The following is a 26,249-nucleotide window of genomic DNA, read 5'->3' on the forward strand; positions in this document are numbered from 1 at the left end:
CGCGCACTCCCGCAGTCTCACTGGAGGCAAGCAGGTGTCATCCCAGCTCAGGTTGGTAGGGCCGCAGCACGTGCCAGGAGAGACTCAGCGGGCCAAGCCCCTCACCTACCCCCAGTTCATGCACTGTGTGGATCCAGATGTGGAGGCTGCCCTCCTAGGGGGCTGTCTATCTGCCTTTGGTTGAGGTGGCAGGCCCAGGAGAAGGGCGGATGCCTGGATCAGCTTCCTCACCCCAAACAGAGCCCGGACTATTGTTTCAGCGGTTGGTGGGAGGGGGAGCCTGGCGGTGGGTGGGCCATTGAGTTGCGGAACAGAGTCTCCAGGCACCTATGAGGACCTGCACTTGACCTGCTAATACCTCCACGTCCAAGGGAGTGAGACATTCCACAGCAAAGATCAAATATCTTGGCAAGAAACTGCAGAGAAGGGAAAAAAACTTGTGAATGTAAGGGCACTATTTTTCCTATTTTTGAACAAAGATCTCCAAATTGTTATTTTGTCCCAGACCCTGCAAATTATGCAGCCAGTCTTATAAATAGGGAGTAGGTAACATTATTGCCAAATACAGAAGGAGGCTATTTTGGAACAGTTGAATTAAAATAGATTTCTTGGATGTGAAAATTGTAAGTGTTTTGATAAAGTAAAAGGGCACAGAAAAATATGTTTTGCAGAAAAACTTTTAAATTATAATTAACAAAAGTAAGTTTCTTTTCATCAGTCACACCTTACACTACAGGGATTGCTTGTGAGGAATTTATAATGGGCAAAGTTTATTGGCTGGCTTTCTAAAGCACCCTAGGTGTTAACTTTTCAGACAGCATGAGGGCAGAGGTCTATTAAGAGGTGACTTTTTAAATGTGCAATTGTTGCATGTGACTCCTTTGCAAGGAAGAAGTTCACAGGTGTAAAGGGCCAGGTATTTAAATTAAATTTCTTCAGTTATTCAGATAATGTGATTTCTGAATAATCATAGTAGATTTGCTTAGAGTTAACTACCTATGAGATTTAGACACAGAAATAATTATATAAACACAGAAGGAATAAATTTCAGAATTTTAAAGATTATTTTAATTTTTTTACATAACAAAATGGAAAATAGATGTAGTATGAGGAAGTTTTAAAAAGCACTATTCAAATATGCAGTTTTATTTTATTTATTTAATTTTCAGAATTAAACCATTTTTCCAAAGGGCAGAAAAAAAAGCAAGTATCCAGTTGCAGATCCATGGCCAGCAATCTTTCCCAACCTGATCCCGTGCAGCTCTGCTATGAGAATGTGAACAGATCTTGTATTAAATCTCCCTACTCGCCTGCATCTCGGGTGATTCTGTACGCGGTGTTTGGCTTTGGGTCTTTATTGGCTATCTTTGGAAACTTCTTGGTGATGACTTCAGTTCTTCACTTCAAGCAGCTGCATTCGCCAGCCAATTTCTTGATCGCCTCTCTGGCCTGCGCGGACTTTCTGGTGGGAGTGACCGTGATGCCCTTCAGCATGGTCAGGTCCGTGGAGAGCTGCTGGTACTTTGGAGCCAGATTCTGTGCCCTTCACAGCTCCTGTGATGTGGCATTTTGTTACTCTTCTCTCTTCCACTTGTGCTTCATCTCCATCGACAGGTACATTGCTGTGATTGACCCCCTGGTCTATCCCACCAAGTTCACGGTGTCTGTGTCAGGGGTCTGCATCAGCATCGCCTGGATCCTGCCCATGGTGTACAGTGGAGCTGTGTTCCTCACGGGTGTCAGTGACGACGGGATGGAGGAATTAGTGAGTGCTCTCAACTGTATAGGCGGTTGTCAAATTGTTGTAAATCAAGAATGGGTTTTGATAAGTGTTCTGGTATTTTTAATACCTTCCCTCATTATGGTAATTCTTTATGGGAAGATTTTTATTGTAGCTAAACAACAAGCTCTAAAAATTGAAAACACTGGCAGCAAAGCAGAATCAGAGAGCTACAAATCCAGAGTGGCCAAGAGAGAGAGAAAAGCAGCTAAAACCCTGGGGGTCACAGTAGTAGCATTTATGATTTCATGGTTACCATATACAATTGATATATTAATTGATGCCTTTATGGGTTTCATAACCCCTGCCTATATTTATGAGATTTGCTGTTGGGGTGCCTATTACAACTCAGCCATGAACCCTTTGATTTATGCTTCATTTTACCCTTGGTTTAGGAAAGCCATGAAAGTTATTTTAAGTGGGGGACTTTTTAAGGATAGTTCATCAACCATTAGTTTATTTTCAGAATGAATGCGAGCACTAAGTTGAAAAATGAAGGACTATTTTTAAAATTATGAATTGATGATGAAATTAGATACAAAAAATGAATAAAGCCTTTCCAAATTGGGGAAATATTTTTTTCAAGTTAGCCAGGAAAGAAGTTGCAGGCAGGTGTTTTAATTAAGATGTAAAGACATTCACATTGTAAAGATATTTATTGCACTAAATAATAAATGATAAAGTGCTTTACCTGTGTTGCCTGTCTCAACACTGCACATGCTCTTACCACACGCACTTGTCTCTTCCCATTTCATCGAGTCCTAAATCTCATTTTTCATTGTCAAATCTGTAATAATTTTCTCATTTATGCTCAACTTTCATATAGCTTTCAATGGTCCTTCTTAGTCTTTTGCAACATTATATTATGTTACTAGGGTTGTCATGACAAAGTATCAACAGATAGGGTGGTTTAATCAACAGAAATTATTTTCTCCTAGTTTTAGAGGTTAGAATTCCAAGATCAATGTGTCAGCAATTTGCTTCTTATGAGGACCCCTCTCCTGGGATTGCAGATGGCTGTCTTCTGTCTGTGTCCTCTCATGGTCCTAGCTATGTGAGAGTCTGCGTCCTAATCTCCTTTTCTAAGAATACCAGAAAAAATAAATAAATTAATTAAAAATAAATAAATAAATAAAATGGCACTTTCAAAAAAAAAAAAAAAAAAAAGGATACCAGTCATGTTGGATTAGGGCTCATCCTTAAGAACTTGTTTTAACTTAATTACCTTTTTAAAGATCTCGTCTCCAAACACAGTTATACTGCTTAATAGTTGGAATTAGGACTTCAACATGTGAATTAGGGGTGAGGGGACCTGATTCAGCTCATATCAGACAGTCCAGGCTCAACAACATTTCATAAGCTTTCCTAGATGGCGCTAGTGATAAAGAACCTGCCTGCCAGTGCAGGAGATGTAAGAGACGCAGGTTCGATTCCTTGGTTTGGAAGGTCCCCTGGAGAAGAGCATGGCAACTCATTCCAGTATTTTTGCTGGAAAATCCCATGGACAGCAGAGCCCCGCATAGGGTATCAGAGTCGGTCACAACTGAAGGAGCTTAACACACACACACACACGGGTCTGTGACTCTATCTCCTCTGTACCTTCCTGGAGCTTCTGGAGCAGCAGGTAAGCCTCTCCTGCTTAGTGGCTGGGCAGAATCTTGGAATATTCACTCACAGTATTGTGGGAGCAGTAATTCTGCTTGGAATCAGATATTAGTTACAGACACTACACAGAAGTAGAAAATTGTGAAAAAATTGTACCACAAAAAGACTGGCATGATGATCATTAGCTAACGTAAAATCTGCATGTGAAAGCAATGATCACTAACAGTGACCATTTCTGCACCAATTTTTCTCACCTGAAAGTCAAGTGTAATTCACATCCCCATTTATTCTCAGCAGTTTTCTTACCTAAATGTAGTCTGTATTTCCTTCTCTGGGATATTGTCGGGTCAAAAATTTTACACTTTTTACAAAAATTTTTACATTAATGGGAGACAGTACAAACAATGTGTTGCTTGTTTATATGTGCTGTGACTCTATCTCCTCTGATCCTTCCTGGAGATTTTGGAGCAGCAGGTAAGCCTCTGCTGTAAGCTTACATGTTGATCTCTGGAATATTTTACACTGTTGATTCAATAAGAGTTTTTGGAATGCATTTCTGGAATATTTTGTATAATGAGACTAAGTTGTAATAAAGTACTAGTATGTAAGCCTTTTTCTTTTGAATTGTTCTGTGCTGTCATTTCAGTTAAAATGATTGAAGTAATTTTTCTCATCGGTTTTCACCAAGTCTTTTCACTGTTATCAAACAAATACTAAACATTAATTATATGCAAGTACCTGTGTCAAGGATGGCTAAGGATAAAAAAAATGTATTTTGTCTGGTATTTTCCTCAAGGGAAATAATTTTTGTAGGTAATATGGACAATGCATTTTCAATTATATTTTTCAGGCTTAGAAGAGTACCATAGATGTTAAATCCTGTAAGCAGAGGACTAGATGCTATTACCAGACTGGCACTTGGTATTGATCTTTCCTATAACATTGCCTTCTCACCCACATAGGGTCCCATGGCTTTAATTTGTTAAAAATTGTTAATGAGGACTTAAAAAATTTTTGAAGAGGCCTTATTTTTGAGTGGAAAGAAATTTTGAGGTGTCTTCAAGCATGTTTAAACTTGCTTGTATAGGCAGATCGGAGTGTGAAAGCTGTTTTGGATTGTGGGATTAATTTCCTTAACTGGAAGATTGGGCTTGGGAAAAGAGAAAGACAATCTACAGAGAATAGACGAGTGGCCTGGTAACAATAAATACATTTTCATGCTATCACTTCCTATCCTCAATAAATTAGATTAGCTGTAGTAGATTTTTAAGGAAAGACATGATGTTCCCTATTTTTAGCGTATAGAGGACAATAGAAAAAATTAAGTGAAAGAGTTGAATCATATGATAGTTCCATTGAATAAATGTCACAGAGAATTGCACTGTTACTAAATTAAATTATAGATAATGTATATGACAAGGCCAAAGGAAAATTAAACTTTTAAAAATTTATCCTATGGGTAAGCAAAATATTATATTGTTACAAATGACACCAAAATCTCAATGCAGTTCTAAATATGAAATTCACTTGAACATGAAGTGAGTATGTGGACTACAGCAAAAGAAAACAAGAGATCAGATTCTGTCATACACTTCATGATAGTCTTTACTCAATATGACTATTCCAGATATGCTAATCATGGCTAATAAAAACTTACAATGCCTTGATGGTATTGACACCACATTACAACCTCCTTGATCTTAGATGACTATATTAGAGTTGGCAACATGATTCCAGAAAAATTCATCAGTGGGTAGGGATGAATTTATTATATTATCTATTATCATAAAATTATGAATTTATGGGAGAATTTAATTAATCAACAGTACATATTGAAACTCTTGGGTACCTGCCAACAGAATGATAAACGTGATATTTATAATTTCATAGCAGGGAATGATTGCATAATAAAAAAATTAAATAAAATAAGTCAAGAAGGCTTAAAAGAACAAAGAAAAAAATTTGATGATTAGAAAAAACAGTAGTACAATCCATTTAAACCCAAACACATCAACAATCATATTAAATATATACACAGTAATCATTCAAATTTATAATAAACTTATTGGATTGGGTTTTAAAAATTCAGCTTTAAATTCCTTTCTTTACCTTTGGTTTAGGGGAGAATTAAAACTTAATATAACTGGTCAAGATTAAAAATTTATCAATATAAATTTGTTTTCTGGATAAGAAATTAAAATGAGGAAATTTAATTTAAAAAATTTCCATTGTTAATGCATAGAATATAGTGTTGGGTATAATTTCAAATTTGGGAAAAGCTGTTCCTCAAATTCAATGAAACAAACATTGTTTAAAGTGAGTTTCTTCAACCATCTTCTAGAAATGTGTTTCCAAAAGCATGTTGGTCATCCTTCCTTACTGCTAGGATTTTTCACTTTTCCATTTCCCAGTCTTCTGGTGATTAAATTTTTTGGTATTTTCACCCTTCATGCTCACCTCCCTATTATTTTCAATGCTCATTTTCTTCTTCCTATTTTTCTCTTAACATCATGTTTCAAAATGTGATATTTTGAAATTAAATTTCAATATAATTTCAATGAAATTAAAATTTCCATACAATAAACAGTCAAGTTGTGAATAAGAGAAACTTGAAAAACCTCTTTAGAACATCTATTCTATTTTGATTGCTTTGGTTGAAATGGGGAATAAGTAGGATTATTTTCCTAACACTTCAGACACGCAAGGCCAGACTCTGTTGGGACAGGAAGAACTGATGTTCGATAGATTTGAAGTAGTTCTGGACAACAGCAAGACTTCCTTGCATCCAGGAATAAGAATAGGAAGCATAATCGGAGAACAAAAATAAGTAAGAAAATAGTGAAGGTCTATTGGGAAGAGTATCGCATCTCTCTGAATACAGTCTGAGTTGAGAGTGATAATAAATGATAAACTCACCTAATTGTAGAAGCCCTATATGAAGATCCACATCCTAAAGCCTAGAACCCATCAATGCTAATCTTATTTGAGAAAAGAAAGCTCTTGAAGATGTGATTAAGAACCTTTAGATGGAAAAATTATCCTGGATTATTTGAGTGAGTACTAAATGCATCACCCTGCATTTTCATATAAGGAAGAGGCACTAGGAGATTACCTACAGAGAGAAAAAGGTGATGTGATAACAAGAGCAGAGATTAGAGTGATGAGGCCACAAGCCAAAGAATGCTGGCAATCAGCAGAAACTAAAGGAGGCTGGGGATGGATTCTTCTGTAGACCCTTCAGAAGAAGCATGGTCCTGGTAACACCTTAATTTGGGATTCTATAATTTTGGCCTCTAGAACTATCAGGGAATACCTTACTATTGTTTCAAGCTACCAAGTTTGTGGGGGGTTTCTTGTAGCAGTGACAGAAAACTAATAGAGTAAGTATGTTTGAAGGGAGAAGATCCAAGTGTAGGGGAGGCTCATTCTCCATTTTCTGGACAGAAGCCAATAAAAATGGAGACCATAGGGAGGAAATGGTCACCTAGGCTATCTACGGATGTAGCCTGACAGATCATCTCACTGCTCTGCCACTGCGGAGGGACAGTAAAAGGTTTCTGAGCTACTGAGGGTAGCATGTGAGAGGGTAACAGGCAGGAAGGCCAGAGGTCTCCAAATGGAGGAAATAGGCTGCAAGTGTCAGACATTTTTCTCTCTCTTAAGCTGCAGGAGGAAACAAACTAGCAATATTTTTTTTTCTTCTCTATACAAATTTAAAAGGTTTCTCTTAAAATACTGTGTTGCCATAATGACACCTGGTTTCACCTGAAGCTAACTACTCTCAAACCTTGAGTTAACCAATACATTTTTCTTATGGAAATGTTTGCCTTAAGCTATGTTAATGTACTATGCATTTACCCCAGACTCTGTCTTCAAGTCAGTTCAGCCAAATGGCTCAGAACCTACTTGACAAACCAGTATGTTATACTCAGATATTGTTCCCCTAATCTATGTAAATGAAACTATTTGTATGGTAATCTGCCCTTCTACAAGATTCAAGTCAATCATTTTATGGCACCAGATGAATCATCTGGTGCCAAGATTATCCCAAAATGCATCTTATGGATGAGGGGCCTGGTGCCATTCTGAGTTTTAAGACATGCCTTTCTTTTCATTAACAGACTGCTAGTGACTATATAACATCTAGCTGAAGACTAGCAGAGGGTGCTCTTTCTGCCCTCTTCTGATGCCTGTGTCAGAAGCTTTCTCCATCTCCTTGATACTTTAGTAAAACTTTATTACACAAAAGATCTGAGTGATCCAGCCTCGTCTCTGGCCCCGGATTGAATTCATCTCCTCTGGAGGCCAAGAATCCTGGTGTCTTATCATTCAGCAACAACCTTTCACATGCAGTCATGACAGGTCCTAGAAATCCCCAAGTGTCCCATGGCCCCATGTGTACAAGCATAGCTGACGGATCAGTTTCTCTGAGAAGCGCAAGTTTTCCCAACAGCACTTACTGAAAAGACTGTCCTTTCCCCATTTGTGTCATAGATTGCCTGTGCCGTCACAGATGAGCTGACTGTAAGTGTGAGTTTGTCTTGGGGCCCTCTATTCAGAGGCCATTGATCTGTGTTTAGCTGACCGTTAAGTGTGAGTTAATCTTGGGGCTCTCTATTCAGAGGCCATTGATCTGTGTTATCTATTTTTGTGTCACTTTAGCTTCGTAGTATCATTCGAAGTCAAGGAACATGATACCTCCAGCTTTGTTCTTTTTCTCATCACTTTTTGTCTTTCATATGTGTTAATTTTAGCTTGAAGCACATTATTATTGCTATTTTCTGTCTGTCTCTCATATTACATGAAGAACCCCTTTAAGGGCAGGGGATGTTTCTTGTGTACTGTCCTATCTTTAAGACTCTTGACCCAAATAAATTCTAAATAAATAAACATATATGAGTGTTGCCTACATGAATGAATGGAATGCAGCTGAATTTGTGGATGTCTTGCAATGACTTATACCCTATAAATCTTCTCCCACTGAAGCATCTTTGCCTTTTGACTCATATTAAAGAGAATTCTCTCAAATTCCACTGCTGGGTATATCATATGTGATAGATTGTTTTAGTACAGACCTCTTCAGATACAAAAGATCTCTTGTATTTTAAGTTAGCTAAGAATTTTTTCTTTTAGCAGTGAATAAAAGGTAAAATTTATCAAACACATTTTTGCATTTCATTGAATGGTCATAGAATTCTAATCTGCTAAAATGGTGAATTATAGAATTGTTAAAGCAAACTTCCATTCTTTGCTTACACTCTAACCAAGATGTATCATCTTTTAATATGTATTTGGCTTCAGTTTGTATCTTTTTTTTGAGTGAGAGTGTTCCTTTGTTTTTCTTGAGTTTTTCTTGTATCCATGCATGAAACAATAAATTTTAACTAGGGATTATTAAGTGTAAGTTTCTTCTTCTTCTTCACACCTTGCAGTAGAGGGACTCCACTGTGGATAATTTTGGACATGGGATTTGGCTGTGCTTCCTGGGGGGTTTTGTCATTAACTTTTTAGACAGTCTGGGGAGGGTGGTTGGGTAGCAAAAGGTAACCAATGAATAACAAATTACACACATTTACTACCTTTGGCAAAAAGGAACATTCTCCATATATAGATCAGGTAATAAACAATTGTCGATGAATTGTAAGGCAAGAAATCTTTTGTGGCAAAGCATATTTGAAATATTTATTTTCTGTTAAATTCTTATTTGATTTAGACTACTGTTTCAAATTACATTCTGAATTATGAGAAAAATAATAGGTAAGATTTATGGACATTTGAATGGAATATATTGTTATTTCATACATTCACAGATTGATACGGATATATGACATGTGATGGGGATAATGTTTGGTAACTATAACAAAGGTAATCAGTGCAACGAGATCTTTTGTCTCCACCAGAAATATAAACTGCTCTATTTTGTGTGGCTGAAAAGGGGCAGAACTTCTGCAGATGTTACGAGCTATGGGCAGCAGCATCATGAACAGCAGCTCACCCGGCTTTGCAGCCGTGCTGCTCTGCTATGAGCACCTGAACGGATCCTGTGTGAAAACCCCCTACTCGCCAGGTACCCGCCTCATCCTCTACACAGTGTTCATCTTTGGAACTGTGCTGGCTGTATTTGGAAACCTCTTGGTAATGATTTCCATTCTCCACTTCAAGCAGCTGCATTCTCCAACCAATTTCTTGATCGCCTCCCTGGCCTGTGCAGACTTCATGGTGGGAGTGACCGTGATGCCCTTCAGCACAGTGAGGTCCGTGGAGAGCTGCTGGTACTTTGGGGAGAGTTACTGTCAATTTCACACTTGTTTTGATGGGTCATTCTGTTACGCTTCCATCTACCACTTGTGCTTTATCTCTCTGGACAGGTACATTGCCGTCTCTGACCCCCTGGTCTATCCAGCCAGGGTCACTGTGTCTGTTTCTGGCTTGTGTATTGCCTTCTCCTGGCTCTTCTCGATTATTTTTTCTTGTTCCCTTCTTGGCACAGGAGCAAATGCAGCTGGCCTGGAGGATCTAGTAAGTGCTCTCACCTGTGTGGGAGGCTGTCAAATTGCAGTGAATCAAAGTTGGGTATTGGTGAATTTTCTTTTATTTTTCATCCCCACCCTCGTGATGATAGTTCTTTACTCCAAGATTTTCCTCATTGCTGAACAACAGGCTAGAAAAATTGAGAGTCTGAGCGTTAAGACTGGGCGATGCTCAGACAGCTACCAAGACAGAGTGGCCAAGAGGGAGAGAAAGGCTGCAAGAACGCTGGGCGTCGCAGTGCTAGCGTTTCTGATCTCCTGGCTGCCTTACTTCCTGGATTCCATCATTGATGCCTTCCTAGGTTTCATCACTCCCACATGTGTTTATGAAATACTGGTTTGGATTGCTTATTATAACTCAGCTATGAACCCCTTGATTTATGCTTTCTTTTATCCTTGGTTTCGAAAAGCCATCAAACTCATTGTCACTAGCAAAGTCTTGAGAGTGAATTTTTCGACAGTAAATTTATTTTCTGGGTAAGTTCACTTTTAAGATGGAAGAATTGAAAATAGATTCATAGTGAACACATCATTGGGTAGAAAATTTAATCATATACTTGCAAGATCTTCCAAAGTAAAATATTAAGTTATGCTTCCGATATGACCTAAACACTTAAATTCAGTTTTATCATTCTTTGGTCAATATAACATAAAAACCTGGTTGTTATGGAAACAGCATGACCTTGGAGCCAGAAACGTTTAACACGGACCTGGGGCTGCTACTTCTCTCTGAACTTCACTGTGTTTCTCTAGTTAATAATCTCCCCTTTGTAGCATCCTTAAAAAAATTTAAAAGAATGCATGACAAGGATCTAGTATATTTTTGTTATTCTAAATCCTCCCTTTTATTACTTTATGATAGTTCAATCCCTGGTTAAGACTTTTCTTTATTCCTTTGTAATATTTTGCTATTAAAATGCAAGCAGAGCGGGAAGATCCAGAGGTCCTGGTCTAGGGAGGGCGAAGTATTGAATCTGCACTGTCAGTTTTCCAGATTTCTGAGTCAGGGATATGGTCATCAGAGTCAGGTAAACTCAATCCGGGGACAGAGTTGTTTAATACCCTATCAACTGAATTATTTACTATGGGAAAGGTAATTGGTGGCATAAATAGCTTTCATTTGTTGAATGAGCTTCTTTTTGGTGATTGTCTGCTCATAACATTTCAGCTGTGTTTAGAAATTTTACCAGATAATTTATGTTTAGTGCATGCATTGGTTTCTAAGATTGTCACTCATTATTTATTGTACCTTATTTTAAATTAACTATTTCCTCACTTTTGCATTATTCCAAAAATTACTTATAAGAGTTTTCAAAGATTCAAACGAAAGCCCAAATTAAAAATGTGTCCAAAAGAGTAGAAAACTGAAGTGAAGAGTGTAAAAGAATGGTAGACAGGCCGATAAATGCATTTTGTGTGATCCATGAATTTGAAACTGAATAAGTTAAGCAACTCACATTGGATACAACTTAGCCAGCTTTTCAGACATGCAGACTTGTTCTTGGTACTAAGATTGGAGGATGTTGTATATATTTCTTTTTGATAAAATTTTTTAATTTTTAAGTAAATTGCTCAATTCTATTCTAACTTTAGCTTTGTTGTCATCAGACATCAAGATTTAAAAATCAGAGTGTCATAGCTTTGTAGCAGGAGTAAATACACATCAGTATATTCTTGTTATTTTTCTCTAATTTCTTGCTTGTTGTAAATCATTCTTATATTAGCACATCATTTCTATTATTAAACAAATGCTTTATATTGGTAAACTTTTCCTGAGATAGTGAGTTATTTCTGATTATATTCTACTTGTGTGAAACTCTCTATCTGATGATTAAAGATGATAGACATGATTTAAAGGCACTCTAGACTGCTTAGTATTAGTTTAGCCACAATTCTTCAGTTCTGGACTGGAAATTATCAGCTTATTTTGATTTAGTGTTTTCAATGCAGTAATTTTAATTCTGTTTCACAGCTATAGAGAAATAATACTTCCTCATTTTAAAAATGAAAAAGCTAAAATTAAAATGTTTTCAAACTCTGCTGAATATCATAAAGCTTCCAGATTCAAACAAGTGCTTCTAATATCTTGTTTAATACATTTTCACTTGTCTTTTTTTAGTAGAGCTTCACATGTACTAGACAAATCATTAACTTTTCCACTTTCCTAGATCTACATTTCTTCTATGTTTATAACTATATCAGAACTTTCTTCTTTAAAAAAAATTAAGCTCCTGCTCTCATTTTTCTCTACTATGAATTACTCTGGTTGTGTGGGAACTAATCCATTGGCCTTTGTTTCAATGAACATTTATTGAGGGCTTCTGATATGCAAACCTAAGAATGCTTTATTTGAGTTATTGGCCACTCATTCTGTGCTGGGGTCTGACTTACCTGTCATACTTAGTCTTCACAGTACTATGTGAGAGGGGATACTATTGCTATATCATTATTACTTCTGGGTCATAGATGAGTCTCATTCCCAAGGTGGTGTATTTGTTAAACAACAGAGCTGATACTCACATCCAAAGAATCAGAGAATAACTAAAGTAACCAATAATTCTTTCTCCCCTGTTGTGGCCCAGTCACTGCAGTCAAGTTATTGAGAGCAATACGAACCCAAGACTTTGTACCAATTATCTTAAAGGAAAAAAATCAGTCATCACAGACAAAAGACTAAACACAATTCTTTGGAGATACCAGTACATTGATGGGAGTAATTGATTTAGTGATGTATCATTTTAACTTACAATTCTTCGTTATGTATTTTACTGTACAAAGTTTTCCCCTTGAGGGTGAAGGGAGATTCATTTAAGTAAATTACATCTTAATTTCTACAGCAGGATTGGTCTGCACATCAAGCAAATAAAGGCTCTTGTTTTCCCTATTACTGATTATTTGGTTCCTTTGAGCATCTTCTCCATAGCAAGTCTTTTACATTCAACACACTTCATGCCATCTTTGTGGTGTGGGTTTCCAAATTGCATTTAACTTTTTTTCATGGATATAGTATATTATTATGATAGTGAGTGATTATATCTGCACCTTTTATGTTCCTTGAATAGCTCATGTATTAACAATATGTTGTAAAGTTTGTCTTCATCTTTTACGTGAATGGGAAATTGAAACAGTAGCAACTGAATATATATCTACATAGCTCCTACCTTCTTAGGAACCACTTTGTTCATTTGTCCATCACACTACTTGCTGCTTTCTGATCATATGTTGGACATATTTATATTATATTTATACATATATATATTTATAGTGCCCCATCTCTCCTCCTGCACTGTGGCCCACAATGCGTCTGCAATGTGGGAGACTTGGGTTTGATCCCTGGGTTGGGAAGATCTGCTGGAGGAGGGCATGGAAAACCACTCTAGTATTTTGCCTGGGGAATCCCCATGGACAGAGGGGCCTGGCGGGCTACAGTCCATAGGGTTGCAAAGAATTGGACATGATTGATCGACTAAGCACATCTCTCCCCCATAGTGCGTGCCTCAGAAGAAAATGACCTACTTGTTCATATGAGTAGCTTCAAGAAGAACCTTCCACTTTGCTTGGAATATAGGGGAAACTCAACTCCTATTTGCTGAATAAATAAATGCATGTTTCCTTTAAATACAGAAATATTTCATAGACATTGGAAAAAAATTGCACAGCATGAAACTTGAGAATTAAGTTTCATTTAGGGCAAAACAAGGACTGTAGCCCAGGAGATGGCATTTCAGAGAGTTTTGAAGAACTGTTCCGAGGAGGCAAGGGGAGGAACTAGATATATAGGAGTTTTGCAACAAAGGGTGGGTAGTTGGGAATATAAAAAGAATTTACTGTTAATTAAAGAAGCCAGATGTGTCTGTTGACTATGTCTGGTTCTAACTGGTGCTTCTTGAACCTGCATACATATTTCTCAGGGGGCAGGTAAGGTGGTCTGGTATTCCCATATCTTCAAGAATTTTCCACAGTTTGTTGTGATCCACACACTCAAAGGTTTTAGTGTGGTGAATGAAGCAGACATAGATGCTTTTCTGGAATTCTCTTGCTTTTTCTATGATCCAATGAATGTTGGCAATTTGATCTCTGGTTCTTCTGCCTTTTCTAAATCTAGCTTGAACATCTGGAAGTTCTCAGTTCACAAACTGTTGAAACTTAACTTGAAGGATTTTGAGCATTACCTTGCTCGTATATGAAATGAGTGCAATTGTGAGGATGTTTGAACATTCTTTGGCATTGCCTTTCTTTGGAATTGGAATTAAAACTAATCTTTTCTAGTTCTGTGGCCCCTGTTGAGTGTTCCAAATTTGCTGACATATTAAGTACATCACTTAACAGCTTCATCTTTTAGAATTTGAAATAGCTCAGATGGAATTCCATCACCTCCACTAACTTTACATAGTGATGCTTCCTAAATTCCACTTGGCTTCACACTCCAGGATGTCTGGGTATAGATGATTGTGGTTATCTGGGTCATTAAGATCTTTTCACATACATTAGATAAATAATTCTTTATGCATCATAGTGTTTATAGTAATACCCAAATTGCAGACACTATAGATGCTCATTTTGTAGTTTTTAGGATCATTCCCTGGAAGGAGGATTCCTCTTTGTCAGACATTTGTAGGTAAATTCAGGGTCAGAAACATTTCCAAATCAGGCATATCACATTAGCCACATTTTTTTGACCTTCCAATCATTAGCCCACTGTGATCACTACATCTGTGATTATCACATCACCCACTGTGATAAATGTACAAAATGCTAAAACTGAAGGCAACTTTGAGATGATCTATTCTGAACCATTCCTTTTTATTTTTAGAGACTCTAATTTTAATACTTTCACAATAGACATGTATAACAGATATAATGTATTCATACTTCTATAATTTGATGAATTTTGATTTTGTAGACACCTGTAAAGTTATTATAAAAATCAAGACTGAACATATATATCAGTTCAGTTCAGTTCAGTCACTCAGTCGTGTCTAACTCTTTGCAACTCCATGGACTGCAGCACGCCAGGCCTCCTTGTCCTTCACCAACACCTGGACCTTGTGCAAACTCATGTCCATTGAGTCGGTGATGCCATCCAACCATCTCATCCTCTGCCGTCCCCTTCTCCTCCTGCCCTCAATCTTTCCCAGCATCAGGGTCTTTTCAAATGAGTCAGTTCTTTGCATCAGGTGGCCAAAGTATTGGAGTTTCAGCTTCAACACCAGTCTTTCCAGTGAACACCCAGAACTGATCTCCTTTAGAATGGACTGGTTGGATCTCCTTGCAGTCCAAGGGACTCTCAAGAGTCTTCTCCAACACCACAGTTCAAAAGCATCAATTCTCTGGCACTCAGCTTTCTATATAGTCCAACTCTCACATCCATACATGACTACTGGAAAAACCATAGCTTTGACTAGACAGACCTTTGTTGGCAAAGTAATGTCTCTGCTTTTCAATATGCTATCTAGGTTGGTCATAGCTTTTCTTCCAAGGAGCAAGCATCTTTTAATTTCATGGCTGCAGTCACCATCTACAGTGATTTTGGAGCTAAAAAAATAAAGTATCTCACTGTTTCCATTGTTTACCCATCTATTTGCCATGAAGTAATGGGACTGGATGCCACAATCTTAGTTTTATGCATGTCGAGTTTTAAGCCAATTTTTTTCACTCTCCTCTTTCAATTTCGTCAAGAGACTCTTTAGTTCTTTGTTTTCTGCCATAAGAGTGGTGTCATCTGCATATCTGAGTATTGATATTTCTCCCAGCAATCTTGATTCTGGCTTGTGCTTCATCCAGTCCGACATTTCTCATGATGTACTCTGCATATAAGTTAAATAAGCAGGGTGACAATATACAGCCTTTATGCACTCCTTTCCTGATTTGGAACCAGTCTGTTGTTCCATGTCTAGCTCTAACTTTTGCTTCTTGTCCTGCATACAGATTTCTCAGGATGCATGTAAGGTAGTCTGGTATTCCCATTTCTTGAAGAATTTTCCACAGTTTGTTGTGATCCACACAGTCAAGGCTTTGGCATAGTCAATCAAGCAGACGTAGTGTCTTTCTGGAACTCTCTTGCTTTTTCTATGATCCAACAGATGTTGGCAATTGGATCTCTGATTCCTCTGCTTTTTCTAATTCGAGCTTGAACATCTGGAAGTTCGCCATTCATGTACTGTTGAAGCCTGGCTTGGAGAATTTTGAGTGTTACTTTGCTACCATGTGAGATGAGTGCAATTGTGTGGTAGTCTGACCATTCTTTGGCATTGCCTTTCTTAGGGATTGGAATGAAAACTGACCTTTTCCAGTCCTGCGGCCCCTGCTGAGTTTACCAAATTTGCTGGCAGATTGAGTGCAGCACTTTCACCGCATCGTCTTTCAGGATTAGAAATAGCTCAACTGGAATTCCATCACCTCCACTAGCTTTGTTATGTATCACTTCCCAGATTTCATCATGACCCTTGTAATGTTCTTCCTGCTCATCCCTACACACTCAACCCTCTTCCATCCCCACGCAGCCTCTGATCAGCTTTATGTCGCTCTACACTAATTTGCACTTCCTCGGTCATTTCAGTGACTCAGTCGTGTCCGACTCTTTGCCACCCCATAGACTGCAGCAAGCCAGGCCGCCCTGTCCTTCACCAACTTCCGGAGCTTGCTCAAACTCATGTCCATCATGTGGGACTCCCTAGAATTTTATAGGATATACTTCCTAGCATTTTATATAAATGCAACCATACATTATATTATGTGTTCATTTTTGTTTGAATTATTTCACTCTGAAGAATAATATAGAGAATAAGCCATGTCAAAGCATGAATTAGCATTTGATTCTTTTTCTTTTTGATTGAGTAGGACTTCAATGTGTGAATTGACCATGTTTGTTTCTTCTTTTTTTGTTGATTGAGGTTGAGTTTGAAACACCCCTTTTCAGAGGCCCTATAGCTGAAGTGACCTGAACGAGGTTATACAGCCAGAGTCTTATGAATTCTCAGAGTGGGGCCAGCCACTCCCCAGAGGGTGTCTGGCTACATCCGGTCCTGCTGGGGCAGCCCAGTGGTAGACCTTCATCAGCTCCTCCCTCTGACCCTGCACAAGCTCTCCTTTCTAAGAATTGCTTCACTTCTGCTCCATTATATGTGGCTTGCCTGCTTTTAATGATCTACGACCATCTATTTCTTCTCTATTTTATACTAATGCAAATATTATATATAATTTACATGATATAAGCATGTACTTTATTATAATAATTATAATTCATTGGAATAAAAATTTGGTATAATACATTGATATACTGTATGATATATAGAAATATATGCTCTATGTATGTAATTATGCATTCTATATTTCTTCTTAGTTCCATATGAGTTGTATAGAATTTTGTAAGATTTCAGTTAAAATTTTGCCTTTAACTAGAGTTATGTTTCCAAAAATAAATTGTCTGATAAGTTTGAAAGCACAACTCCATTGTCTTCTTGGACCTAGTGTACTGAGGAGAAGCTTGATCATGACATGATATTCATATCTTTTTCATAAGCTGGTACCCTCTGGCCTCTGTTCCTAGGAACTTTTAAAAGTTTCTGTTTATATTTGTTTGTAGTTAGCATCTGCATTTGTATCATTTTTCCTCTTTGCACTTGGTAGGAACTTGAAGTTTAGACCCTTTAGCTGAGAAGAAACTTTTTATAGCATTGTTTTATTATTTTCTTGTCCTCATTCTTCAGTTGCTTTTTCTGGGATTAAGAATTTCTTTCGGGATCTATTAGAAAAAACATTTCTTTCACCTTTCTGGTAAACTTTATTGTATATCTCTACCCTGGTTTTTCCACTAGTTTGCTCCACCAGATTTTCCTCTTTCAGAAATACTTTTTGGGGCATTTCAATGGGATTTTAGGAGGAAATGAACTCTGTGATTAGTTAACAGGGCTTATCTTCAGATGGTATGTACTGATTCAAGCATTCCCTTGTTAAAATGATGAAATGCTTAAGTTCAGACCTGGCTAGCCTGGGCACAGTGAAGACAGGGATACTCTTTTTACATTTAGACTGTAGTTTCAAACTGGAGTTGTCCAAACTAAATTATTAACACACAGAGTGACTAGAAAGCTCTGGGGTGTGCCTGAGATCTAATGAGGGATGAGGAAGGAAGATTTGCAGAGGACACTGGGAGTATGTGGTTAGAGAAAATACAATGTTGTATCATTTGACATTTTACAGAAATTATTCCATAAGAGGTTAACATATATTAAGAAATATCTATTAAACAGAAATAAATTATGTAAAGAATCAAGTTCATAACCGACTCAGTTTTATACTGACTTGCAAAAATGCTTAAAACTTGCATATAATTAATGTACTTACTATGTATTATCAAACTTATAAAGACATCTTTTCCAAAGCATATCTGATTTAGGGGGTTAGAACATGAACATATCATTTTTTGGGGGGGGGCAGTATTGAATGCACTGCAGAGGGGAATGTGAGGTCTTCTGTGAGAATCTCACAGCAGCAGTATTCAGAGGGATTACACCCATTTCTCAGGTGGATGGAGAAATGTTGCAATCTGCTTCCAGTGACAACATCCTGAGAAGAGAGTGATCTTTTCTTGATCAGCATTGACTTTTGCAGAAGCTCACAAATGTGGGTGTGCCTAAGTATCGTGGTGTTTTTAATGCTTTCCTGTAATGTAATTCGTCCTTTACAAGCTGCTCACGGTGTATGGTCCCTTGTCTGTTCGTTGGTGCCCACTGAAGATACAAAATTGATTCTTGCCTGGAGGAAAAAAGCCAAGTATTTGCTTTCACTGTGTGTACCCAGTTATGTCTTTTTAGCTAAAATACAGTTAAGTGTCCACAACAGGATTGAGAATTGTCAAAAGGTTTAAGTCTAAGAATAAAAAACATCTTTGGCCAAAGAAACATAATGGGTAACTTCATGTGAGGAACTCTTTTAAAGAATAACTTTCTTAATAATCACTCTTGAAAATAATCTTCCAAGTTCACACCTTGCACTACAGGGATTCCATCTAGGGATTCTCTTATAGATAGCATTTATATATCAAGAAGGATTGTGTGCTTTAGGCAGTAATGCAGATAAGCCTAACAGGAGATGATTCTCTCACTCTGTAATTACTTCCCATATCACTGCCTGTTGCAAAGAGGAACTCTGGAGGTAAGAAAAAATAGGAAAATATTTATGAATAAAAAAATTTTATCAAATTCAGGGAACAAAGAATTAGTTGAAATTAATCCCAATGTTATTGTTCAGTGTAATTTTTGTGATTTATTTTGTTATTAAACACATTTGAGATTTATAAAATAAGGAAAAAATATAATTGTAACAATATCTGATAATTTCCTCAGATATCCTAATGGATGTATGTTTTTCCCCTAGGTGTATTGAAAATCAGAATCCTATATTCTTCATGAAAATCAAGGACAGAATTCTCTGAGTGTAAAGGACAGATCATGAGCAACTCGGCCCCCACCGCAGCTGGGCAGCTCTGCTACGAACACCTGAACGGATCCTGTGTGAAAACCCCCTACTCACCAGCATCCCGGGTGATTCTGTACGCGGTGTACGGCTTTGGGGCTGTCCTGGCCGTGTTTGGAAACCTCCTGGTGATGACTGCCATCCTGCATTTCAAGCAGCTGCACTCACCAACCAATTTTCTCATCGCCTCTCTGGCCTGTGCAGACTTCCTAGTGGGAGTGACTGTGATGCCCTTCAGCATGGTCAGGTCCGTGGAGAGCTGCTGGTACTTCGGGCGAACTTTCTGCACTTTTCACACGTGCTTTGACACAGCATTTTGTTACTCTTCTCTCTTCCACCTGTCCTTCATCTCCATCGACAGGTACATTGCTGTGACTGACCCCCTGGTCTATCCCACCAAGTTCACGGTGTCTGTGTCAGGGGTCTGCATCAGCATCTCCTGGGTCCTGCCCATCACTTACAGCGGTGCCGTGTTCTACACGGGTGCCCATGAGAATGGGCTGGAGGAATTGTCTAGGGCCCTCAACTGTGTAGGAGGCTGTCAGATGGTTGTAAATCAAAACTGGGTGTTGATAGATTTTCTGTCCTTCTTTATACCTACCCTTGTTATGATAATTCTCTATGGTAATATTTTCCTTGTGGCCAGACAACAGGCCAAAAAGATAGAAAATACTGGTGGCAAAACAGAGTCATCATTAGACAGTTACAAATCCAGAGTGGCCAAGAGAGAGAGAAAAGCAGCTAAAACCCTGGGCATCACGGTCATAGCATTCATGATTTCGTGGTTACCATATAGTGTTGACTCATTAATCGATGCCTTTATGGGCTTCATAACCCCGGCCTATATTTATGAGATTTGCTGTTGGTGTGCTTATTACAACTCAGCCATGAACCCCTTGATCTATGCTTTATTTTACCCTTGGTTTAGGAAAGCCATCAAAGTCATTGTGAGTGGTCGGGTTTTCAAGGATAGCTCTGTAAGCATGAATTTGTTCTCTGAACAAATGTAAGCCATTGGGTCGAGGAGGCTGAAGATATCTTTACCTTTTCCGAATGAAATGAGTTTTAAAAAATCAAGTAAGATTTTTCATGAAAGAAAACACATTGCTTTTTCAATTTAACTGGATAAGCCCTTGTATTTCAGTCTTGTTAGGATGTGCACTTCCCTTTGCTTCTCCAAAAATATTTATTTGACTAATAAATGTTAACTCCCTTATTTGTTAACTCTGCAGATCTGTTAATACTGCAGAACTCACCATACCCCACTCTCTTCAGAGAGTCCACTCCCCCTCCACACACTTTTTTATTCCATTAACCATTCCTTTTGTACCCTGTAAACATTTCAATTGTCTCTGATTTCCTTTGTCTTTCCTTCCAAAGTGGTACTTATTTCCAACTCCTCAGAAATTTCTCTGTGATTAACTTTCTCAAGGTGGTTGCCTTTTTGTTTTTTTTCCTTTTCTGCTTTGCTCATATTCCCAGGAAACGTTTGGGTTTCAGTTAAATCTGTTATGCTTAAGGTCTGCACTGGTGTCTGTCTGAGAAGTTGACTTCAGCAACTTCTGTGTCCTGTCTCTGGCCTACAGTGGTGCCAAACTGTACACAGATGCCCAAGATGATGGGATGGAGGGATAAGTAACTGCCCTCTGCTTGATAAGTGATTGTCAGCTTGTTTAAATCAGTTCTGCATATTGGTAGGATTCCTATTGTTTTTCACACCTGGCTTTGTTAAGATTCTTTGGTACAGAAACACTATTCTTGTGATTAGAAAACAGATTAAAAAGATTTAAACATTACTAGAAAGTAAAATTGTTGCCAGGGAATTGCAAGAACCGAGTGGCTAAGAGACAGAGAAAAGCGGCTAAAACCCTGGACATCATAGCTTCGTATTTTTGGTCTCATGATTTTTCAATGTAATTGATTAATTCATTGACTGATTTTTGAGTTTTATAGCATTTAATATGCTTATGAGATATTTTGCTCATTCAGTTACTATAACTGGCTCCAAATCCTTTGATTTATGCCTCATTTTACTTTGGTTTAAGAGAGTAATAAAGCTTATTAAACTGGAAATATTAAAGGACATTTCATTAATCAAAACTAAATTCTAAAACAAATTTCATATTGATGACTTGAAAAATTTAATAGTGATCTGGTGATATATTGAAAATTTCTGAATAATTGTTATATGAAATACAGTGCTTGAAAATGATCCACTAAATTAGGGAGGAAAAACAGTACCTCAATTTCAGCAGCATCAGTCTTATATTGTTATTTTTTGAGAAGTGAGTATCCTTTGAGCATTTGATAAAAACATATTATTTAGTACTGGTTGACACAGTGGTCATGATTTCTCGTTTCCTCACATCTTTACACTGTCCTGCTCTGTCAGTTGTTATTTTTCTCTTTCAAGTCCCTGTTATTCTTCTACCTTTCCTACCCAGCTTAACTTTTTCTTTTTTCATTTTCAAATGTTTCTTCCAAGTTGTCTGTTAATGTCTTTCCGTGAACTCAGTCTCAGTCCAGTTCAGTTGCTCAGTCGTGTCCGACTCTCTGCAACCCCAGGACTCAGTTTAGTTTGCTTTTATTTTTAGCAAATTGATTCTTGGGGTCCAGTCTTTCTGGAGCTCCTAAAGATCTCTGAGTCATATCCATCAGCTATTACAGACCCAGGATGAGATTCATATTTTATATTTTAGGAGATATTTTGTAAAGGTAGGAATAACTATGAGCAATATGTTTACTGCAATAGTAATTTCTTTTATGTAACAATTTTCTCATTTCATGAAGTTTGTTGCTTTTACCTTCCAGCTCATGATGGAGGGCAATTGTCTTTTATTTTTCCCCCATAAGTACTATTTGGAGTTTATAGCTATTCATGATAAAAATAACACTATTATTTACGTTATTGAAAAATGGATAATTTAGAAATGTTAATGTGGTATAAAACTTTTTGAAAAACTTCACGATCTTGCTTCATGTATTTTACAAAATCAAAACTGATTTATTCCAGATATTAAAAAACTAGAAGAAAATATAGTTTTTATAATTTATTGGTGGAATCATGACAGAATATCCATATAGATTCATGCACTAAATTTAAATTTTTCAACTTCAAAGTGAAAGAAAGGCACATTAAAGAAAAACAAACAAACTTGGAAAAGCTATTGGCAGCAAACAGGATGAAGAATTAGTAGATTCAAAAATATAAAAAGAATTTACAAAACATTAAGATGGAGTTGAATATCCCACTTAACAGAAACAGGAAATTTTACAGAGGTATGGTTAATAAATACATTAAAATGTCAAATGTACACATAATTTTAAAATTAATTAAAATATTATAGTTTTGTATCTCATATTTGACGTTAGATCATTAATATCAGATTAGAGTGTGAGAAGTTGAGTACTCTGCTGAAAGTTGAGCGCTTTCATAAACAACTAGGGAAAACATAATTTAGCATTTTCTCTTAGAGGGGAATTAAGATATTGATGTAAAATTTCAAATCACATGTCACATGACTCTGTAGTTCTGTTTCTGGCAAGCAAGCATATGAAGCGAGTCAGGCAAAGGAAATGTGACAAGGACATTCATTGTATATCTCTCAATTATTAATTACAATAAACTAGGATTCATATGGTGTAAATTAAATAAATTATGCTCTACCTTTGAAATGAGATGTTATGAAACCATTAAAAAGCACAAGTGACCATTAAAAATAGCAACTAACAAGGAAAGAAAATCTCAATATACTTTTTTGACTAAAATCAAAAGAAAACAAAAGCAAAAATCTGACCTAAATTATAAAGCAACGTATAATAAGCCCCCATATTACACTTTTACAAAATGTATAATAGTGTCTGTGTATGGGGGGATTTACTTTGCAATTTATCTTTAAAATGTTAATGTTTGTGATAAAATAAATATATTAAAATTGACGTTAACGATGCACATCTCTATTTTTAATCTAAGCATTGAAGTTAGTTTTATCTGTGTGCATGCTTGTTTTATTTTGGTGGACTAATATTTGAGCATATATCTTTGGTATATTTTTGTCTTATCTAATGAAACTAAATTGTAAGTACATTGGTATATTTTAGAAACTGCATCTTAAAGAGATTTAAGTATCTCAGGATTTATATCTTAATAGTTTTAAAGTATTTTTAATGGTTTCTTTCAGTATATCTTTAATGCTCCGACTCTTCTCTATATTAATTATGTGCTGTACTCAAGAGTGATGGAAGCTACCAAGAGTTGTTTCCACGTTCCACTTCTGCTTTATTTCTACTCTTTAGATCATTTTTGAAAAGTGATAAACACACACAGTAGATGTGTTGAATAGATGCACATGCTTTTGAGAGACGACATAACCTCCCAGCGTGGCTGGAAGGAGCCCTACCAGTCAGGGAAGGCAAAGATGCTGCCAAGTCAGCTCCTTAGAGGTAGGAAAACGCATTCCTCAGTAGACAGACCTCAAAGAACACCCACAGATACTGTGAGACGGAGCTCTCTGAACACGGATGCCACTCGGGGGATAAAGGAGCAGACCCCTATATTTATTGAGATGTTTTTCTTGTACCTGGTGCAATGTGAGGCTCTAAGTAGATTTAAGAGGATTGCAGAAAAATAAATCCTATCTAGCATCCCTGAGCAGGTGGAGTGAAGATTTGTATCTGTCACCACGGGTGACATGTCCTCGCCCCTCCTGCCCTCTGACCTCTGCAGAAATCCAAACAGCCCGGCAAAACGAGGGGGTGAGGTCAGGTTGTGCGCAGGGCTCCTGGAGCGCACGCCGGCCCCACACTGCGCCTGCGCTATCGCCGCTCTCAGCCCTGCGGATGCTCTCAGCCCTGCGGATGCGTCCAGCCTACATCTCCCAGCCTCAGCACACACCTCTATCTGCCTGGGAAACCCCTGTCTGTTTTTACCTTACATATATCCTCGATCCTCTCGACCTATATTTAAAGTTATCTTCTTAAAAAAAAAAATAAATAAAGTTACCTTCTTGGTAAAATTACCTGTGGATACAGTTCCCTTGTTTCATTGTGGTGACCCCTCACTGCACTGTTTATCGGAGCCATCACCACATTAAGCTGTCATTACTTGTCCACATATTAGCCTCTCACATAGAGAAGTAACATAAAATATAATGGATAGGCTCTAATTTATTAACAAATCCTATAAGGTGATAGGCAGTCCACCAGGAGGAAAGAAAGATTTGGTGCAAACTGAAACACTCATAGCTTGCTGGTGAGAGCATAAAATGGTCCAACTACCCTAGAAAATGTGTACTTCCTTACGGAGTTAAACATACACTTCCCAATATGACAGCCCCAAGATGAACAGTCTAAATATTTATGAACTGGTATATGGATAAAATAACTGGAAGCCAATTGAATTCAGACAATGGAATTCCATTTAGCAATAACGAGGAATGAGCTGCAAATGTTCTCAGACATGGGTGAAACTCACAGACGCTGAGCTGAATAAAATAAGCCAGACACAGAAGTAGACAAACTGTGTGGCCCTTTGACACAAGGTTTTTAGGCCGCGGAAATTAATCCCTGGCCATAGAAGGGATAACAGTGGTTCCCCAGGAGAGGAGAAGGGAAATGTGGGGTGAGATTAAGTATAAAAGGGCCTGAGGAGAAGTACAGGGTGTTGCTTCCTTTCTTGGTTGTGGTGGTGAATACAAGAGTGGATACATTTATCATGTCGTCAGTCTGTACATACTAAAAATGTAAACTTTTCAAATTTATTTTGTGCCTCAATATTAAAAAGCTGATTTTTCAACATAAGTAGAAGTCATTGAGGGCTTCCCAGGTGGCACAGTGGTGAAGAATCTGCCTGTCAATGCAGGATAGGCAAGAGACATGGGTTTGAGCCCTGGGTTGGGAAAATCCCCTGGAGTAGGAAATAGCAATCCACTCCAGGATTACTGCCTGTGAAATGTCATGGACAGAGGAGCCTGGTGGACTCCAGTCCATGGGATCGCAAAGAGCTAAACATGACTGAGCGCTGAGCACACCACACAATCATTCATCAGAAAACATTTTTTGAAACATCAGCTCATCTATTCTAGAACACTAAGCGGAAATGGAAATGTGTCAGTGGTAAAATCTGGAGTATAATATAGGAATGCTCACCTTCCAAAAGTTCTTTCAGCAATTTATTTTTTAAAATATCTTCCACAACGTTCCCATTACAACAAGAAAAATATCAGCAGGAACAATGTTTTATTTGTACTTGCACTTCCTTGGTTGTTTCATGAGGCAAAGACTTTGCCCTCTACTCCTCCACTTTTCCAAATCTGAATTATTAAAGTTAAACCTGAAGCATTCAACTGTTTAATATATGATTCTATGTAATTTTTTTCTTTAACACAAACTGACACTGGAAGAGAGAAAGGACTTATTTGAAAGAGTTCTAGTGACATTCAACACAGAAATCATAAACAAATGATTCTAACAAAAATGAAAAGGCAATAACTAATAACAATAAATAATATGACTTTCAATTTCTGCTCAAAGGTTTTAAAGGATAGGTAGTTATGTTTCATGCAAAGGTCAAATGACATCAGGAAATTATAGGACATAAACTTAGTTTAGCATAAACATAAAAATATTATTTAATTCTTTCTAAACACCTTGCACTTGTGGGGATTCAGTCTTAAGAGCTTTGGGGATTGAAATTATGGAACTATGTTCCTGAGGGGAGAGAGTGCTTGGGGCATTATCATTGCTCTGATAAATTAGGGAAATAGTGCTAATCAAATGTGGCATTCGGACATGCCTCATGTAATAGCTTCTTGAAGACAAACTCTCCTCTGAAATGAAGAACTAAGTAATGCAGGAAG

At 37.5% G+C, this 26,249-nt stretch overlaps 3 protein-coding genes across 3 annotated transcripts; all 3 read left to right on the forward strand.

The window, feature by feature from the left end:
* Positions 1 to 1,225: 1,225 nt before the first annotated feature.
* On the forward strand, positions 1,226 to 2,251 carry TAAR8 (trace amine associated receptor 8). Its single transcript, XM_061130112.1, has one exon. The coding sequence runs from the start codon at positions 1,226 to 1,228 to the stop codon at positions 2,249 to 2,251; it is 1,026 nt and encodes a 341-aa protein (XP_060986095.1).
* Positions 2,252 to 9,349: 7,098 nt separating this feature from the next.
* LOC133047058 (trace amine-associated receptor 7a-like) lies at positions 9,350 to 10,396 on the forward strand. The gene has a single exon (XM_061130088.1). The coding sequence runs from the start codon at positions 9,350 to 9,352 to the stop codon at positions 10,394 to 10,396; it is 1,047 nt and encodes a 348-aa protein (XP_060986071.1).
* An 8,965-nt stretch (positions 10,397 to 19,361) lies between these two features.
* Positions 19,362 to 20,402, forward strand: LOC133047158 (trace amine-associated receptor 6). Its single transcript, XM_061130212.1, has one exon. It carries the CDS (start codon positions 19,368 to 19,370, stop codon positions 20,400 to 20,402), a length of 1,035 nt encoding a protein of 344 aa, XP_060986195.1. The 5' UTR covers positions 19,362 to 19,367.
* Positions 20,403 to 26,249: the final 5,847 nt, after the last annotated feature.

The sequence above is a fragment of the Dama dama genome, chromosome 26 (genome assembly GCF_033118175.1).
Source record: "Dama dama isolate Ldn47 chromosome 26, ASM3311817v1, whole genome shotgun sequence".
NCBI classification, from domain to species: Eukaryota; Metazoa; Chordata; class Mammalia; order Artiodactyla; family Cervidae; genus Dama; species Dama dama.